Consider the following 20,073-nt stretch of genomic DNA (forward strand, 5'->3'; position numbering starts at 1 on the left):
TGTTTAAGAACTAATTTTGAGTGTATGAAAACTTTTTTGATTGTGCATGAATTGTTTATTCCTTTAAAGTTTATTTTTTTGACTATGCCTGAATTTTTTGCCTGCTAAATTAAATATTTGGGATTAGTATAGAATTTTTCTTTATCTATGAAATTTTTTTGTATTGATATGAAAGTATTTTTTTTATTCTGTTATAGATAATTTTGATTTGTTTTTAGAAATTTAATTTATTGAAGAAATTATTTTTTATTTTGAATAAAGTATTTTTTTTATTATGTTATAAATATTTTGGATTTGTGTAAAGTATTTTTGTATTTAATAAGAATAATTTTTGTTTTGTAAGAAATATTTTGGATTTCTTAGAACTTTTTATATTTTTAAGAATTATTTATGTTTCGTAAGAACAATTTTGATTTTGTTTGAACTTTTTATATTCTGTAAGAACTATTTTTGATGTTTTAAGAAATATTTTTGTTTTGTAACAAGTATTTCAAGTTGTGCAACAACTATTTTTTATTCTGTTAGTACTATTTTGGATTTGTCTAAAATATTTTTGTATTTCGTAAGAATGATTTTTGTTTTTTAAGAACTATTTTTGGGATTTGTTTGAACTTCTTGTATTCTGTAAGAACTACTTTCGGTGTTGTTAGAATTTTCGTGCTTTGTGACAAGTATTTCATATTTTGCAGAAGCTATTTTTAATTCTGTTAAAACTATTTTGGATTTGTATAAAGGATTTTTCTATTTTTAAGAATAGTTTTTGTTGTTTAAGAACTATGTTCGATTTTATTACAACTTTTGTATTTTGTAAGAATTGTTTCTGCTTTGTAAGAATTATTTTCGGAATAATTTTGAATTTTTTGTATGCTATAATAAATCTTTGGGGTGTTGTTAGAGATTTAGTGTCTTGAAGCAAGTATTTGGTATTTTGCATCAAGTATTTTATATTCTGTTAGAGCTATTGTGGATTTGTGTAAAGTATTTTTGTATTTATTACGAATAATTTTTGTTTTGTAAGAACTATTTTGGATTTCTTAAAACTTTTTGTATTTTTTTAGAATTATTTCTGTTTTGTAAGAACTGATTTGGATTTTGTTTGAAATTTTATATTATGTAAGAACTATTTTTAATGTTGTTAGAAATCTTTTGGTTTTGTAACAAGTATTTTGTATTTTGCAAGAAAAAGTTATACTTTGATCGTGAATATTTTCAATGAAGATAAAAAACTCCAGTGTGAATATTTTCCCGAGAGAGAAAGTTGTACTTCAATTTTAAATTTTCTCAAGGAAGTTAAGAAAAGTTTAACTTCTATTCTGATTTTTCTAAATAAAAAAATAAATTAGTTATTTATAAAATATATTTTTCCAAATAATATAAAAAGGTTCCATTTCAATTCAGATTTTTCCCCAAAGACATAAATTTAAATCTTTCATACAAATTTTTTGTAGAAGATATAAAAAGTTACACCTTGATCATGAATATTTCACTATGACGATAAGGAGCTCCACTTTAAGTCTGTAATTTTTCCGAAAGACATAAACAAATTTAAAGTAATGTTCTAAATTTTAGTATAGAATATACGAAGAGTTATACTATGAATGTGAATATTTTCCAGGAAGATAAAAAGCTTCATTTAATTTCTAATTTTATCAAGTAGGTGAAGAAAAGTTCAAGTTCTCTTCTGAATTTTCTCAATGAAAAAAGAAATAACTTACAGATCAATTCAATTTTTTCCCCAGAGAAACTAAAAATTTTTCATTTCAGTTCAGATTTTCTCAAAGAGATGGAAAAATTTAAAGTAGTGATCCAAATTTTTCGTAGAAGATAGTAAAAGTTATTCTGTGATCATGAAAAGTTAACTCAATTCCGAATTTTATTAAAGAGCTTACATTTCAATTCTAATTTCTCCAGAGAAAAATAAAAATCTTCAACATCAGTTTTTAAGTTCATCAACACATAAAGAAATTTAAAGTTCTATTCTAAATTTTTCCATAGAAGATAGAAAAAGTTTTTATATCTTTTGATCTTTTCAGTCTGAAAATGATCAAGCGGTAAAAAAGTTAATGTTGAGCTGTTTATTTTCCATGAAGTTTATGGTAGATAACAAATATTGAATTTGGTTATCTTTTTGTACCCCTTATTGAGTCAGTAGTCATCTGAATAAATATATTAAAATAGTGAAAATAGTCTCTTAAAATTCTCAAGCCTCGACCCTTAAGCCTAAGAAAATAATAAAAATATATATATGAAAATTTATTTCTGAAATCTATAAAACAATGTCTTTAATTTACTTGGTGATATTAGTGATCTTCTTCTTGTTCTCAATGTCATTTAATAGATCACTGGCATATCCATTCTATTGAATAACCTCTTATGTTGTCTCTTAAATAACCACTTTTTCTCGTCTCTTAGATCATCTTCGATATCACGGGGTATAACTATATCACAGGGTATTTCATTGCGTGATTTAATAGACTAAAGCGTCTCACATCTCTACCATTATACAGAAGGGTCTGTTTGTCCTTTTTCTGTGTTTTTAGAAGTGCCCTTAACTGTTTTCTTGTTTCACTCGAATCGTTGTCAATGTGTAAAGGGATATTTTCACCATGTATTTTGGTAGCTTGCATCGATGTGGTATCGTTCCATCTCGGTCGTTTTTCAGGGGGAGAGTAATTGCATGAATCCACTTCCTCCTTAAAAAAAAAGAATAAAAATTTAGTAACGAAATAATAACCCCTCTTTTACATATAAATTGTCCCTCTAAAGTTGATTCTGATGGTTTTAGCGCTCTATGTTTTAGTGTATTAGAAATATTCAAAAAAAATTTAAACTGAAAGTAAGTAGAAACATTAAAAACTTAAAATGAAACAAAATTATTACGTATATGAGGGGGGTTCCCTCCTCCTCAACACCTCGCCTTTCGCGCTAAGTTCAAATTTTCGTATAACTACTTTTAACTATCTTATCATCTTGAGTTTCTGATTGAAAGCGAAGTTCAAATTTTCGTATAAATACTTTTAACTATCTTATCAGATTGAGTTTATGATTGAAAGCGGACCACATATCTAACACATAATTCAAACGCTTTTTGACAGCTGTTCAGGTATAGTGTATTTTGGCTAAAACGGTTCTTAACTAGCTTGCAGAAATATATCATATTTAAGACTAAAAATTGATTAACGAGCAATGCGTCTCCTTTAAATATGCACAATATATTTAATGTGTTGGGATGGGTTTTAGTATTGCGGAGGGGGGTGAGGAATATTAATATTCTGAAAAGATATCAAAAGGACCTAATAGTCAAAATTGTGTTATTTTTTTATGCATCGTATTTAAAATTAATATCAAACGGGTCTAATAGTCAAAATTGTGTTACTTTTTTTATGAATCGTATTTAAAATATATATAGCTTAGGCTCCATCTAAGACTGGTGTTCTTTTTACGAGTTTAAGCAGATTGAAATTTAAGCCAATAAGTTTAAAAATCATGACGTACAAAATTGAAAAACACAAACATTTTTTTTCTTTTATCCTGGAGGACCTTTGGTTTTGGGGGGGGGGGGGACGGTCCCCCCCCTTTAAAATTATGAATAAAAAAAAAAAAGAAAAAAAAGTAAAAACCGTGTTATTTTTTAAAAAACTTATTTAAAATATAAAAAGCTTAGGATCCATCTAGGACTGTCGTTCTTTTTTACGAGGTTAAGCAGATTGAAATTTAAGCCTATAAGTTTTAAACTAGTGACGTTCATAATTGGAAAAGATATGCAAGTTTTTATTTTATTAATCGCGAGCTTTGGTTTTGGGGTAGGATGGACTGGCGCCTCCATTAATATTCTGAATAAATATCTAACTGACCTAATAGTATAAATTGTGTTATTTTTTATGCATCGTATTTAAAATTAATATCAAATGGACCTAATAGTCAAAATTCTGTTATTTTTTATGCAACGTATTTAAAATATATATATCTTATGCCCCATATAGGACTGGCGTTCTTTTTTAGGAGTTTAAGCAGATTGAAATTTAAGCCTATAAGTTTTAAAATAGTGACGTTCATAATTTAAAAAGACATACCATTTTTTTTATTTTATAATGTGTGAGCTTTGGTTCTGGGGTGGGGGAACAGCGCCCCCATTAATACTCTGAATAAATATCAAACGGACCTAATAGTCAAAATTGTGTTTTTTATTAATCGTATTTAAAATATTGATAGCTTAGGCTCTATCTAGGACTGTCGTTTTTTTACGACATTAAGCACATTTAAAATTAATCCAAAAATTTTTAAAATAGTGATTTTTATAATATAAAAATAAATAATAAAATTTTATCATACGACATAGTTTTTGTTTTTGGGTGTTGCTGGCCCCCCCATGAAATTTATTAATAAAGACAAACCTTACCTCAGCGTAAAAATTGTGTTTTTTTTAGGAAGATTTTTGTCAATTATGATAACATTGTAAGACTATAAATAATAGTTTGATTTTTTTATTAAAATTATTTAAAATATATAGAAATTATGAAAAATATCGTTCTGTCGTTCTTTTTTTATTATTTGCTTAATATATTCTATTAATACACGAATTGTAACTATATTTTATGGATCAATATAAAATTAAACTAACTTATATTTTTATTTTATAATACGTTATACGTTGTGTTGGGGAGGGGGGAACGTCGCCCTCATTAATATTCTGAATAAATATCAAACAGACCACATTGTGTTATTTTTTATGAATCGTATTTAAAATATAGATAGCTTAGGCTATATCCAGGACTGGCTTTTTTTTTAAGAGTTTAATCAGATTGGAATTTAAGCCACTAAAATTTAAAATAGAAGTTGCTGATGGTTGAATTTATAGGAAGAACGTAGATATCAGTAATATCTTTTATAAGAGCTACTAAAAATCTGTATAGATACCTGCGATAGCAATACGCCCAAAAATAATACGTCCGATACCGATACACTGTGCAGCCCTTTCCTCAGGGGACTTGGAGGGTCATAATATCACCAACACCAAATATATTTGACTCTAGCAATGTCTCTTGTAATCGTCAAATCTATTAAGTATCTGATGTAAGCACCCCATTCTTTAATTACCCCGTGAGGCATTCTTAACCATCGCAATACTTTTACGCTAATACCTCTTCGCAAAAAAATTCGCAAATCTCGTAAACTAAAGAAGTAACTACATCACTGTTGTTAGCTCCATCATTAATCTCCAATAATGTAAATGCACCCCTCATTTTTTTTCCTCTACTAATATCATTGCAAATAAAAACTATTCTCTTTGAATTCAATTCTCTTACTAATTTCAAAACTGATTGAGAATCAAATATGAAAGTTGAATATAGCTTCTAAAAAAGATACACCGGTTTTTCCAACACGGACCTAACCCAAAAAAAAAACTTGTTTATCATGAAATAGAAATTCAGTTAATTGTGCCAGAAAAAACTTGAACCAGAACAGATTATGATCAACCTGTTTGGTATGGGCCCGTACGCAAAGTATATACCTTCAAGCAAATTCTATATGATATTTCTAATTACTATAGCTTCTATAGAAACGGTACCTCTTTGCAAATGACCCTGGTAACCCCAATTCGTTTAAAATATACACACATATCTATGCCTCAGGCGTATATTTGAATGTATATTTTCAACGAATTGGGCGCTTACTACTAGAAGGTACTGGCCTTCAAACATAAACATTAAAATTTTGTCATTAGAATTAGCTAATGCGAGGTTTTAAAACGGGCTAAACCTCTTTTGATTTCAGAAACAGGAATGCAAATTCTTTGTGCAAGCAAATTCCACTAAGTACAGGCACATAAGCATTCATAAATTATCTGAACTTATAACTAATTAACTTATATTATGAAACTTATGAACCTATAATTAATGATCGCTAAGCCAACGCTTGCCTGATTTTTTTATCTTTGCTATTAAGATATGTTCAGCCGACACTACAATTCCATACTGCTTTGGAATTAGCCCTCTTCAGGGTTTGGCACACAGAGTGTTTGTCCCCCTCCCCCCTCGGTCGACTATAATTTACCAGTATTTCTTCCACAAGGGTAAGTTACAGCCTAAGATATTAACTATTAACAATATGTCACTTAATTAGGCTCCAGCTGTCTGATAATGTGAGATCCTCCAACACTTGCTATGACTTGGCTAATTTATATTTGTTACATCATCAATTCAATGTGCATTTTGAATACTGTGTGATGATGCAGCGACTAAACAGCATGCAACCTATTAGAATCGAATTAGTTTATAATACTGTCTACATGATTAATATCTAAGATTTGTCATTTGAAAAGGATAAAAATGAAATAGGGTGACTGTTCTCTATCATATCTTTTATTATGATGACCCCATGTTGGGAGTACACTTTATTCTTAATTTGTTGTATAGGCTCCCTGAAAAAAGCTCAGTATATTTTTGTGATTTATTTCAGTGACCAGTAAAAAACAAAAAAAAATATTCATGAAAGCTTTCTGTAATAAGCTTTGCAGTACTTCGGCTGAAAATCAAATATCTTATCTTTTTTATAGTTTTGGTTTTCTTTACATATCCTAAATATACAGGAGGAAAATAGGAGTAGCTTTTCTCCTTAGGAATCGACCTCCTTCCTAAGGAGAAAAACCATGATATAACTCACTAGACAACAGTCAAAATTGCCATCAAAATGAGACTTATCTTATTCCTTAACATACCTAGGGGGCTCCTCAGAGGGTGATTTTTTATGATCATGTGGTGACTGTAAGAGTTGATCTAACCTGATATTTCTATTATCCCCGGATGACATGACGATATAATATTTCATTAATTTGCTTCTAACGGGTTATTTCAAAAAAAGGGAAATGCAAAACGCACTTTTAGTCTTGGTAGGACTCCGCTTAACTTTCTATTTTTTATTTTTTGTGACCTCACCGTGACTGTATCAACCGTTCTAACTTTGATTTTACTGTTACTTTCGGTAAGACAATCATAAGTGTTTCATTGTTTTTTGTATAATAGATTTTTTTCAAAAAAAAAAAAAAAAAAAAAAACGCCCTCGGGTCCTGCCATATACCCCCCTGGTATGGCCTGGCAGTTTTAAGTTATTTTTTTTTGCAACCCTGCCGTCACTGTAACAACCGATTTTACCTTGATTTTCTATTCCCCAAGGAGGCACACTTGTGCCTCTTTAAAGAGGCGACCCACCTCAATGTTAAGCGATCTTCGGTCCTAGCGGTCGCAGAGAGACAGCAGTGATCGCATTTTGTAGCCCAAGCTCTAACTAAGAAACGTGCAAAATTTCACCCCCTCTGACTTTATCTTCATGGGTAAAAGTGGGCCGGAAGTTTCGACCCTCCTACCACAGCCCCCCTTTAACGTTGTCCGGTTGGGCTGAAATTTAGAGGTTAAGCTTTCCTAGGGCCTGGGAGCTTATCCTCGAAATTTCTGTGCCCTCCTCAACGCCTCGCTCTTTACGCTAAAGTTTGACTTTCTTACAACTCTTTTTTTAAACAATAAAAACTTTAGCGTAAAGAGCGAGGCGTTGAGGAGGGCACAGCCCCTTTCATATACGGAAGCGGGGGTTTGAGTGGTGGCAGCCCCCCAACTGTACCTCCTAATCCCTGTACGTTTTAAGGTTCGAACTTGTGACTCAGCCTCTTTAACTCTTTAGAAAACGTAGTTTTTTCAAATAATCTCACACGATATAACGATAAATAGTCTATTGTTATGCTTATAGTTAGCTGTTTCAAAAAAGAGATTTTTTTTTTTTTTGCAATTTAACAACCAATTCTAGATTAATTTTTATGCTCCTCCCAGACGATATAACGATAGATATCTCATTGTTATTTGAATATTTTGTTCTTTCAAAAAAGAGGAAAAAATAAAAACGTACTCTGGGTCCTGGCAGGACCCCGCTTTGTATACTAGATCACTCAAGGTGATTGAATTATTTCTTATTTCTTTTTAATGCTTATATAATTTTAGCTGGCTGGTATAATATTTAATTATAATTCTTTTTAATGCTTATATAATTTTAGCTGGCTTATATAATATTTAATTAGCTGGAGTACACTTTTAGGCTTGGGAGGGTAGTCGAAATGTCAATGAACCGTATTAAGCAACGGCAAAGGGATGGTTTGATTTCAATTAATTTAAGACTACGAACAAATTAAATTTTTCCTAATTAGATCTTGTTAAAATCTGACTCTCTGGTAGGCAGGATACTCTAAATGTATCTATTTTCATATCCTATCCATCCTAACCATTGTTATGAAAGTATTTTTTTCGAAAAACATTTTTTTCATACACTGAAAAAATGTGGCCAAAAAGGAGCAAAATTGTTTTAAAACTGATCAGATTTTATGTTTGTGTTCTTATCGTCGCGCATTTCTTATTTATAGTCAATATTACTTTTTACTGTCTTTACCCTGGAAAAAATACTCTGTGTCACGCGTACATCACTCTCAATAGAGCTAATTGACTTTGGTCCTACAAAATATTTGAATGGGAGTGAGCCTCTTCGTGTAATGTTTGGTACACCTGAATTTATTCCACCTGAAATAGTCAGTTATGAGCCAGTAATATCTTGCATTTGATATGTTTATTTATTTCATTTTAGCTTATTTGTTTAAATAAAAAGAATGTGACCAAAAAAGAGCTAAATTGGTTTAAAATTGATCCCATTTTATATGTGTCCTTAGTTTTGTGCATTGCTTATTTAATTTTAATATTTTTATTTGCCTTTAGCCTGAAAACATACTCTGTGTTACACGTGCATCCCACTCAATAAAGCTAATTGACTTTGGTCTTGCAAAACGACTGAATGGCAGTGAACCTCTTCGCGTGATGTTCGGAACACCTGAATTCATTCCACCTGAAATAGTCAGCTATGAGCCAGTAACTCTTGCATCTGATATGTGGGCGCTTGGTGTAGTTTGTTATGTACTGTAAGTGTCTCATCTATCATTAAGCATTTCAATGCTCTATTTGTAACTTTCTGATCTTTTTCTAGAGATGACAAAAAAATGGTGTTTTGAGAGGGCAAACACTTTGATCCGAGCATTATTTTCAATTAGAATTGATGCTCCAGTGGGATTGTATTTAATTGGAATAACTCGGAGTAGCATATTTGTGAAGGGGACTTCGGACCTCTGAAAAAAAAATGGAATTCGTACGATTTGCCCAACAGCCAAAGTTTGATCCTTGTGAGGTGAAATCAAGCTCATAATTATTTTCTTTTTTTGCTTGTAAGCCGTAAAAGAATCAGGAAAAATGTCTACGCCTCTCCTCAGTTTAAAAATGTCCAATTCCTAAGGATTCATAAAGATGCAGCATCACCATTTTGCAAATAATACCCGGATCACGTCGTAGTATCACTTATGAATAAAATTACGCAAGACGTAATTTTTGTCGTGTTTAATGTTGTTTCAATTGTTCAACCGGAGTAAAAATTTAAGGCACAGTTTTTTAGAATTAGAAGAGATTGGAGCTTAGGGAATCAGTTTTCCTATCTGCAAGGCTTAGGCCTACTTGAGACAAAATTCATAGACAGTATTATTGGGTAATAGTTTGGGACAAATTTAATTGCTCCAATCTTTCCAAACCAATGTATCTCATTTCAATTTCCTGGTTCAGTAGTGCCGGTTCAGTTAGTATTTACCGAGCTAGGAATCGGCATATCATTCCCAAATCTTGACTTTGTCTGCAGGAAGGAGTATGGTGTGGCGCGGGCTTTGTAGAGTAATCGCTGTTTTAAATTTTTCTTGTGGCAAAAAAATCGTGTTTTTCAGGGTTGATCATCTTTAAAAAGTATGTAAGGTTAACAGAAAAATAAACTCATTGGACAGCTCATTGAAATTGGAAACAAAGCTTGTTTAGATGTGGTTCATAGTTTTTAGCCATTATAAAACTTCATTTAGTATTTTTACAGTCGGATGGATGTCTGTTTGGTAGGAAACTATAACTAGAGAAAATTTCCTTACTCATCCTTAAGAAGAATGCGTCAATCCACGAAAACATATAAAGAGGGGGGGGGGGGATACAAATTTTTTCTTTACCTTACTTCTCGATTGACATTAAAAAGCAGATAAATGCCAAAACAGGAAACTTCTTCAATTTCAAATACATACAATATGAGTTGAACTTAAGTGGTGATTTTTGATAAATGTTCTTAAACACTAGATTGTGCACTAAGTAGACTAGTTATGATCAAAAGAGTTGCAGTTTTTCAAAATTTCTTTGTAATTCATTTTAGAATATCCGGATTGTCACCATTCATGGGAGACTCAGATGCCGAGACCTTTTCAAACATAACGAGAGGCGATTATGACTTTGATGATGAAGCATTTTTCAGTATCTCCCAAGAAGCAAAGGATTTCATTGCGTCGCTGCTTGCCATGAAACCAGAGTAATTCTTACTTTTTATCTTCTATATTCTTTTTCACGCACGGACTGAGTATTAGGGTTTAATTTAATCACCATGTCTAGCCAAGGCTACTTAGTTGGAAGATGACTCGTGCAGAGTTAGCAACCTTGAAAACTAGAACTTTGAGAAGACCTCTAAACACATTATAATCTGCTTTAATAGTCCACTTTTATCTAATTTATTTATTTGCATATATGCATTCTTAACTGAATCACTTTTTCATTCACGTACCACCTGATCCAGCATCAATTAATCAAACAGTTCGTGGTAATGAACTGTAAGTACGGAGTGATGGGGGTTAATAATAACCGAAACTCTAAGAAACAGATTATCGATAACAATAGATACATCAAAAGAATTGAATTTTATATTATTCCAAATATATAAGATTCATCAAGTTTAATTTTAACCATCAAAAGTTACAAAGCCTGAGAAAATTTGCCCAATTTTTAAAAAAAGGGGGAACACCCCCAAAACATCCAGTGATCTCAATGAAAATCACACCACCAGGTTCAGCGTATCAGAGAACCCCAATGTAGAGTTTTCAAGCTCCTATATGCAAAATGTGGAACTTTGCATTTTTTGCGAGAAGAAACATCACAAACGTTTTTTTTTGTTTGTTTTTTTCGTATGTTTTCCCCAGGGATGATCGTATTAAACCAGTGATCCTAGAAGATCGGGAGAGGGCTCCCTTGATTGGAAATCAAAAGTTCTTGTGCCCTGTTTAAGTGACAGCAAATATTGAAGGGCAGCTAGCCCCACTCCCACGCCTCTTTTTCCCCAAAGTTGCCCTATCAAAATTTGAGATAGCCATTTTGTTTAACATAGTCAAATATGTAATAACTATGTATTTGAGGATGACTTGAGCCCTCATAGTCCCCCAGAGAAGTCTTGCAAGCTATGAACCTTGCCCATTCTTACATATAATATTGGTTATTGTAAAGCATTCAGGCATTTTTCAGGTACGGGGATGTTTCTGGGGTGGGGTTACGTTGGAGGATCTTTCCATGGAGATATTTTCAGTGGCGGAAGGGAATTCTCCATGGGAGGAGCTGGATTTCCCGGCATTATTTATAAAACTATTAGAAATTAAGAAAAAAAAATACGTTTTTTCAACTGAAAGTAAAGAGCAACATTAAAACTTAAAACGAAGAGAAATGATTAAGTATGTGAGGGGAGGAGTTTCCCCTTCTCAATACCTTGCTATTTACACTAAATTTTTTTTAGAACTTTTAAAAAGCTTTCTATTCTAATTAGACGGCCCTTGTGTATCAGGAGTCATTCTTAAATAATTGGAACAAAAAGTCAAACTTTAGCGTAAAGAGCGAGGTATTGAGGAGGGGGCAAGCCCCCTCATATACGTAATAATTTTTGTTTGTTTTAAGTTTTCATGTTGCTCCTTACTTTAAGTTGAAAAATTGTTTTTTTTATTTAATAAAATTAAGACGAGAAAGTTCTTGTATTCAGGCTATAGATCTAAATTTGTATTATTTTCATTTCATTTCAACTCTGTTCAGAGCTCATCCAGGCATAATTAAATTCCATGTTATGTATTCTTAAATGACGAGAGAAGAAGGGTAATTTTGAGGATACATTAGCCAAGTGCAAAGACAAATGTCTTCTTTGTTTTTGTGTATCCACTAGCTTAACAGTAAAACAGTCTTTTCCTTTTAGTTTGTTTTCATATCCATTTTTTGCTACCTTAAAACCTGTTGAAAAGGTTAGGGTGAAAAACTGCTTAAAAACCATATTTAAGCCAAATTGATGGCATTTTATCAATTTGTTTTGGCAGAAACTATAAATGTGACACTTCAGTTTGTTTTCATATTCATTTGGGTCACCAAAAACCTGTTAAAAAGTCAGGATACGAAACCCCCTAAAATAGTATTTGAGTCAAATTGAAGGCATTTTACAAGCTCTGTTGGCAGCAGCAGCACCATAAGACACTTTGGCCGTGAACGCCACTAGAAAAAAGGCGGCTTTGTTGTGCATTGCTTCTAGTGTATCATTATAGTGAGTATTTAAAGGATTCACCCTCCCCAGGGACGTATCCAGAATTTTTTCCGGGGGGGTGGGTACTAAAACCTTTTAAAAAACACATCCAAAATTGGTTTATATTCACTTATCACGTTTTTACGAGTCGGGCAAACATTTCGGGGGGGGGGGAGTTCAAACCCCCTACCCTCCTGGATACGGAACCTCTCAACTGCAAAATGGAGTTTTCTAAATTTGTCACGGACTATCAATTATGCGTGACAAAACTGGATTTTTCAGCTCTAAAACGGATCTTCAAGGCAGAAGAATTACTAGCACACTTGAACAATTTGTTTTTGAATCAGTTTCCGAGTAGTTGAAATATGAAACCTCAAATCTTAAGTTCTATGAACATTTAAATACTATTTTGAAATAGAATCCTTTGTATTGAATGTAATACTTTTTAGCTTGTTAGACAATAAATAGATAAATTCTTATTCAAGTACAAATGATTTCAGTCAGACATCTAGGATTTTATACTAAATGTCAGGCAATTACTTATTATAACATCTTATATCATATAGTGGATGAATAATGTAAACTGTGAGACAACAGGAAGATATAAGTGTCACATAACTCACATTAGTTATAATGAAATGCTTTTTTTTATTATTTTTTTTTATTCTAACTGCGTATACCATCAACACGAAGATATGATATCTGTTGTTTCCCAATGTAACCAGAAAATAGCAACCAATTAGAATCAGTTATCTTATGCAAAATACTTGTTTCATATTAATGAATACGAAAGGTCTGGTGATAAACATTAATCTTATTTGGCATTGACCTGTTGGGGAATTTTCGTACTAAAATCTAGAAAAAAAAAAAAATATGTGGCACTAAAACTTTTTTTCCAAACCTAGGATTCTCAGAATAGTCTTGCGATCCCCCTTAAACTGCCAAGGGCACCAAAATTGAAAGACGTTTTGCCCCCTAGACCTATCTTAGGTCTGTTTATACCTAAACATCTAGATTTTCAAAGATTTTTTCCGCTTGTTTCGAAATTATGACGTTTTTAGAGTAGTTCCGTATTTTCCTCAGTATTGACAGGTTAAAATGTTAAAATAAATAAATAAAACTTTTTTGCTAAATTTGACAACGCATTTTATCCGTGAAAATTCAAACTTTTATATTCTTTTGATTTCCAAAAACAACTACACCTTCGAAGGGAAGCTGCACCTTCTTAACCTATATGGTGCTATTTATTTTTAAGCTTATTTTTTGTTGGCTTTTGACCCACGTTTCCCTTCTTCTTTTTTTTCTTTTTTAATTTGATCCCTGATAGAAGATTGAACTCCTGAATTTCATGTGGTGCTGTTTCTCGTAAAATATTCTGATTTTTCCTTGTTTTCTAAAACATATATTTCACGTATAAAATCAGGATTTTTTTTCTCAGTGCTTGGTACTTGAAGGCTTTGACAATTTGACTTAGCACACCCGTGATCACAATGTATTATTTCAAAATAGTATCTTCAAATTCAGACTGTTAGAATACCAATTTAAAAACCGTCTAAAATTGTTAATCAAATGATAGTGCTCAAACATGAACCTGTTTTGCTTGATTCTAGCTCTGTTGAATGGGAGGCTAGGGAGATAACCCTGCCTAAAGGCTAACGCGTTTCATCTACCACTTTTTTTAAGGATGGAGGGGGGGGGGGTAAAGTTCCGAAGGAAATAAAAACATCTGTTGCTGAATAAGACATTTCATCTGAGACTTCGGTATTTCACGTCATTTTTTTTTCTGTGCTACCAAAATTAATTTCTCCTTTCCAGACCCCTTTTTTTTGCTTGAATAATTTTCTTTTCTATTACTATTGCCTTGTAACTGGTACAGTAGATGCATATGTTTGAATTACTTATAGGTTGGAATTCATCAAATCCAATTCGAACGATGAAATGATATATAATGGCATAGAATAGTAGAAAAGGGATTGTCAGAGTGGAGAACGTCTTACTACACTGACCTTTTACAGTGTACTTGTTTCATTTTTTCTTTCTAGACAGCGACTGGCAGCAGCAGACTGCTTAAAACACAGATGGCTCTCTCAATCACCTACAAAAATGAAGTCTACCAAAATTTCTACTGACAAACTTAAGAAATTTATTATTCGAAGAAAATGGCAGGTATGACCATTAAATTTTTCATTTTTATTTTAAGACAAACAAGGGCTCTATAAGAGCAAAATTCATATTTTATTTAGGAATTGAATAAGAGACATCTATAATTCTTTTACTTTTAAAGTGATTAGTAATAACTTAGCGCATATCTTCACATTTGTTGTGACCACTCAGGTCCTACGACAATTAGAGAATTTTTTTTTATAATATTCGTCAAGAAGTGAATATCTGTAATCAGTGAAACTAAAAAAAAAAATATAGAAGATTCAAAGCAGTATTTCCAGCAAACTAATTATATTTATGTAAACTCCAAACATGCAAAAACAATAGATGGGTAACTTTGAAATATTATGAAATTACAACAGCAGCATAAAATTGTCATGATTTTTGGAACAGGTAAGAGGAAAAGGAATAACCCCTAATAACAGAATTTTTTATCATAATGGAACTTATGCTGTAAAATCTAGCATATCTGAGAACTAAACAACCAAAGTTTCTTTCCTCAATCCTAGAAGCTTCTATTTCCTTACCGTTATGTATTTTTTGCGATGATTCTGCTATACTTATGGTCCTGTAAATTGGAAGAGAGGGCTAATTTAAAGGATGGTGTCATTGTTTCAGCTAGAAAAGAGATAGTACTCAAGAGCCCGTTCCTGTTATTTTGTACCAGAAAATGTTCCCTAGTGTTTTAGCAAAACGAACAAAGTCGCACTTAATAAGTTTGGAGAAAGGCAGTCAGTTCAGAAATATCAAGAAGCTAATTTCCTAAACCACATTGGTCTGCCATAATGTAAAAAAAGATTACGATCAAAAATGGGGTTTTACTGAACGGATACTGTTCGCTAGTATCCGTGGAAGGCAGTTCATAATTTTTTGGAATTTTTGCAACTCGCGGATATTGATGAATGACTCGCCTTACGATTGTTATTTATTTTATCTTACTTATTTTAATTTTGGCTTTTATTGAATTTTATTCACTTTTTAATTGTTTGGTTTTTTCATTTGTTTTTTTGTTTTTTTCACATTGACTTTCCGCGTTTGTTTTGTTGGTTTTTTCTTCTGCACTGTCCTTGGACATATTATTTATTTTCCTGCTAAAGAAGAGAGGCGGTTGTTTTCCCGAAATATTCGCTTTGTTTGTTTATTCATTATTCTCGTTTGACCTTAAAAACCCCATTTTTGATCGTTTCCTTTTTTTACAGCTATGCATTAGGAAGTTATTTCCTAATCATAGGCAGCGCAATAGTGCTTCCTAAGTAAAGAACGATGTTGGCACAATATACTATTTATTTTATTTTATTTTTATTTTTTTTGTTTCCATACCCAGGCACTTCGTACCGAAGGAGTTGTCGTAGAAACTTCGAAAAGGACTCATTCGATTGGAAATTGGAGTGGCTAGTGCCCTTTTTAATAGTCAAAAGTGATTGGAGGGCAACTTGGCCCCCCCCCTCACCCCCCCCCCCCCCACGCACATCATTCCCCCAAACAAATCCAATCAAAATTTTTAGATAGCCATTTTCTTCAGCGTAGTTGATTTCCTGATAGAAAATATGTTTTTGAGGAGGACACTCCCCCACAACCTTTGGGGTAAGGGTTTTAAGTTGTGCCCTGAGGGCAAATAAGAATGATGTTGGCACAATGTATTATTTATTATTTTTTTTTCGTCTACAGCAGGCCTCCTAGTATCGAGGAAGCTATCGTAAAAAATTGAAAAAGCACACATTCGAATTGAAATAGTAATGGCAGGTACCAATACAAATGTTTGAGTGTAGTTAGGCTACGTCTTACACCTCTTCCATACGCAGACTTTCCCGACACAAATCCAAACAAAATTTTACGATTGCAATTTTTTTAAATGTAGATGATTTCCAGATAGAACGTTTTCTTTTGAGGAGGACACTCCCCCACAACCCTCAGGGCAAGGGCTGCAATATATGCCCTGGGGAGATATAAGGTTTTATAGAAGGCGTTGTCGTAGAAACTTCAAAAAAGCCTCATTCGATTGGAAATTCAAAGGCACATTTTAATGGTCGAAAGTGATTGGAGGGCAACTATTCCCCTCTCACGCCCACCTTTTCCCCAAACACACCCAATCAAAATTTGGAGATAACCATTTTATTCAACATAGTTTAAAGGTCTGGAAATTAGGTTTTTGAGGATGACAACCCCCTCCCCCCACCGCCCTCAGGGCAAGGGATGTAAGTTATGCCCTGGGGCATATAAGATTTTATAGAACGCGTTGTCGTAGAAACTTCAAATAGGGCTCATTGGATTGGAAATTGAAATGGCTAGTGCCCTTTTTAATAGCCAAAAGTGATTGGAAGGCAACCAACACCCCTTCCACGCCCGCTATTTCCGCAAACAAAAAAAATGCTCATTCGATTGGAAATTCAAAGGGCTAGTGCCCTTTTTAATAGTCGAAAGTGATTGGAGGGCAACTAATTCCCCTCTCACGCCCACCTTTTCCCCAAACATATCCAATAAAAATTTTGGGATAGCCATTTTATTCAACGTAGTTTTAAGTTCTGGAAATTATGTCCTTGAGGATTAAAACCCCCCCCCCCCCCAGAGCCCTCAAGGCAAGGGTTGTAAGTTATGTCCTGGGGACATATAATGTTTTTATAGAATGTGTAGTCGTAGAAACTTCAAAAAGGGCTCATTCGATTAGAAATTGAAATGGCTAGTGTGCTTTTTAATAGTCGAAATTGATTGGAAGGCAACTAATACCCCTTCCACGCCCACCATTTCCCCAAACATATCCAATCAAAATTTTGAGATAGCTGTTTTTTCCACGCAGTGAAAAGTTCAGGAAGTTATACCTTTGAGCAGGACACTCCCCGGACAGTCTTCAGGGCAAGGGTTATAAGTTATGCCCTGGGGCCATACAAGGTTTTTATTGAAATCTTTGTCATAAAAACTTGAAAAAGGACTCTTTCGATTGGAAATTCAAAGGGCTAGTGCCCTTTTTAATAGTCAAAAGTGATTTGAGGGCAACTAACCCCCCTCTCACGCCCACCTTTTTCCCAAACACATCCAATCAAAATTTTGAGATAGCCGTTTTGTTTCACGCAGTTTAAAGTTCAGGAATTTATACCTTTGAGCAGGACACTCCTCCCAGAGTCCTCAGGGCAAGGGTTATAAGTTATTCCCTGGGGGCATATAAGTTTTATTCAAATCTTTGTCGTAGAAACTTGAAAAAGAGCTCTTTCGATTTGAAATTCAAAGGGCTAGTACCCTTTTTAATAGTCGAAAGTGATTTGAGGGCAACTTACCCCCCTCTTACGCCCAACTTTTCCAAAAACAAATCCAATCGAAATTTTTAGATAGCCATTTTATTCAATGCAGTTGAAAGTTTTGGAAATTAGGTCTTTAAGGATGACAACCCGCCCCCCCCCCACAAACCTCAGGGCAAGGGTTGTAAGTTGTGCCCTCGGGGCATGTAAGGTTTTTATAGAAGGTGATGTTCTAAAAACATCAAAAAGGGCTCATTCAATTGGAAATTGAAAGGACTAGTGCCCTTTTAATAGTCGAAAGTGATTAAAGGGCAACTAACCCCCCACTCACGCCCACCATTTCTTCAAACACATCCAATCAAAATTTTGAGATATCCATTTTGTTCAACGTAGTTGAAAGTTCTGGAAATTAGGTCTTTTAGGATGATAACCCCCCTCAGAGCCCTCAGTGCAAGGGTTGTAAGTTATGTTATCGCTGTTGACTTGCTAAAAGCTTTTGATTTAACCAACCACAATATACTATTAGAAAAGCTATCTAATGACTTTCAAGTTGACCCTTCTTTAATTAGAATAGTTGTGTCTTTCCTCTCTAATAGAACGCAAGTCGTGAAATACCTGAATGTATATTCTGATCCCTTCCAATTTATAATGGTGTGCCCCAAGGAGCCCTCTTAGGTCCAATTTTATTTCTTACAATGATAAACAACCTTGGTGTTTATTTTCCGGATAGATGGAAATTCGTTGATGATCTAACTGTCTTACAGACATGTTTCAAAAATTCAAAAAGCAACCCAATGGACATCTTGGAATCGATATCAGCCGAAGCTCTTACTGATGATATGAAAGTCAACCCTTGAAGTCAACTGTTCTTACTATTAATTTCCTTAAAACTCCCCCTTCGTTCTCCTGTCCAATCCCCCCTGAAATGTCCACTACCACTATGAAATTACTGGGTGTTACCATCTCAAGCGACTTAAAATGGGATTGTCATATTAATGACATTATAAACGTGCAAATGCCGCATTTTCCCTCCTTAAACTCCTTAAAAAATTTAAATTCCCTAAATCGCATTGTTTGAGGATTTTCCTGTCATTTGTACGCCCATCCCTTGAGTACGCTTGTCCTGTTTGGCATCCTGGCATTTCCATTGAATTGTCGAACAGAATAGAGGCAGTCCAAAAAAGGTGCCTAAGAATTATCTTCAATGAGGGTAAAGTACCTTATATTTCCCTTCTTAGGAGAGCTAATCTTGTCACCCTCAAGGAAAGGAGAGCAAAAATTACCTTGCGTTTCACTAACAATGCCCTTCATAACCCTAGAACAACTCCCCTTTTCCCTGGTCAATATTTACCCCTTCGACCCCACCTCCCGCGTTCTATGTCAACAAAAATCCCCCTTCTTGCCCCAATAAGAATTAGCACTGAACGATATAGAAGAACTTTTATCCCTTACATAGTTGACATTTTCAATTAGTGAATCTCTGCAGCCTCCCCCCCCCTCCCGCATTTTTTACATCATAGTTATTAATTTTAATGCCCATTTTGCAAAGTTGGAGGTTTTTTATTTATGTTTTTTAATCACTAACTAACTTATGTTTTTGCTTTAATTTTACTTTATCCCCTTGTTAATTTTACGAGTTTTCATTTTTTTTTGGCATTTTTGCTGAATTGACATTGGCCTTCTAATTTTATGAGTTTACTTTGTTTTTTTTTTTAACATTTTTACGTATTTTACATTGACCCTTTTATAATTTTCTGTTGTTGTTTAATTGTTTGTTTTTGTTGTTCTTTTTTGCCTTATTTGACGCTAAAGTGCAAATTCGGCCCTTTTGGGCTTGTGATAGCCGTTTTTCAGCATTAAATCTTATCTTATCTTACGCCCTTGGGGCATATAAGGTTTATATAGAAGGTTGTTGTAGAAATTTCAAAAAGGGCTCATATGTTTGGAAATTGAAATTGCCCTTTTTAATAGTTGAAAGTATGTGGAGAGTAATTGACCCCCCTCTCAAACCCACCATTTCCCCAAAAACATACAATCAAAGTTTTTTGACAGACATTTTATTCAATGTAGTTGAAAGTTATTGAAATTATGTACTTGAGGATGACAAACCCCCCGGAGTCCCAAGGGAAAAGGCTGTTAGCTCTGTCCTTGGGGCATATAAGGTTTTTATAGATAGAATTGTCGTAAAAACTTCAAAAGGGGCTCATTCAATTAGGAATTGAGAGGGCTAGTGCCCTTTTTAATAGTCGAAAGTGATTGG

The 20,073-nt window shown here is 33.5% G+C and overlaps 1 protein-coding gene across 5 annotated transcripts in view; it reads left to right on the top strand.

Annotated features, from left to right (window-relative positions):
- The window catches only part of LOC148946069 (myosin light chain kinase, smooth muscle-like), a 289,632-nt gene that overhangs the window by 265,571 nt on the left and 3,988 nt on the right, over positions 1 to 20,073 (top strand). For all 5 annotated transcript variants that reach the window (XM_089098047.1, XM_089098049.1, XM_089098051.1 and 2 more), the window contains 3 exons: positions 8,751 to 8,950; positions 10,258 to 10,410; positions 14,463 to 14,586. In XM_089098047.1, the coding sequence (XP_088954173.1) occupies positions 8,751 to 8,950; positions 10,258 to 10,410; positions 14,463 to 14,586 (477 nt within the window). The remainder of the gene's footprint in view (positions 1 to 8,750; positions 8,951 to 10,257; positions 10,411 to 14,462; positions 14,587 to 20,073) is intronic.

This window comes from Artemia sp. Qi Xiang Cuo, chromosome 12 (assembly GCF_049724085.1).
Source record: "Artemia sp. Qi Xiang Cuo chromosome 12, ASM4972408v1, whole genome shotgun sequence".
In the NCBI taxonomy this organism is placed as follows: Eukaryota; Metazoa; Arthropoda; class Branchiopoda; order Anostraca; family Artemiidae; genus Artemia; species Artemia sp. Qi Xiang Cuo.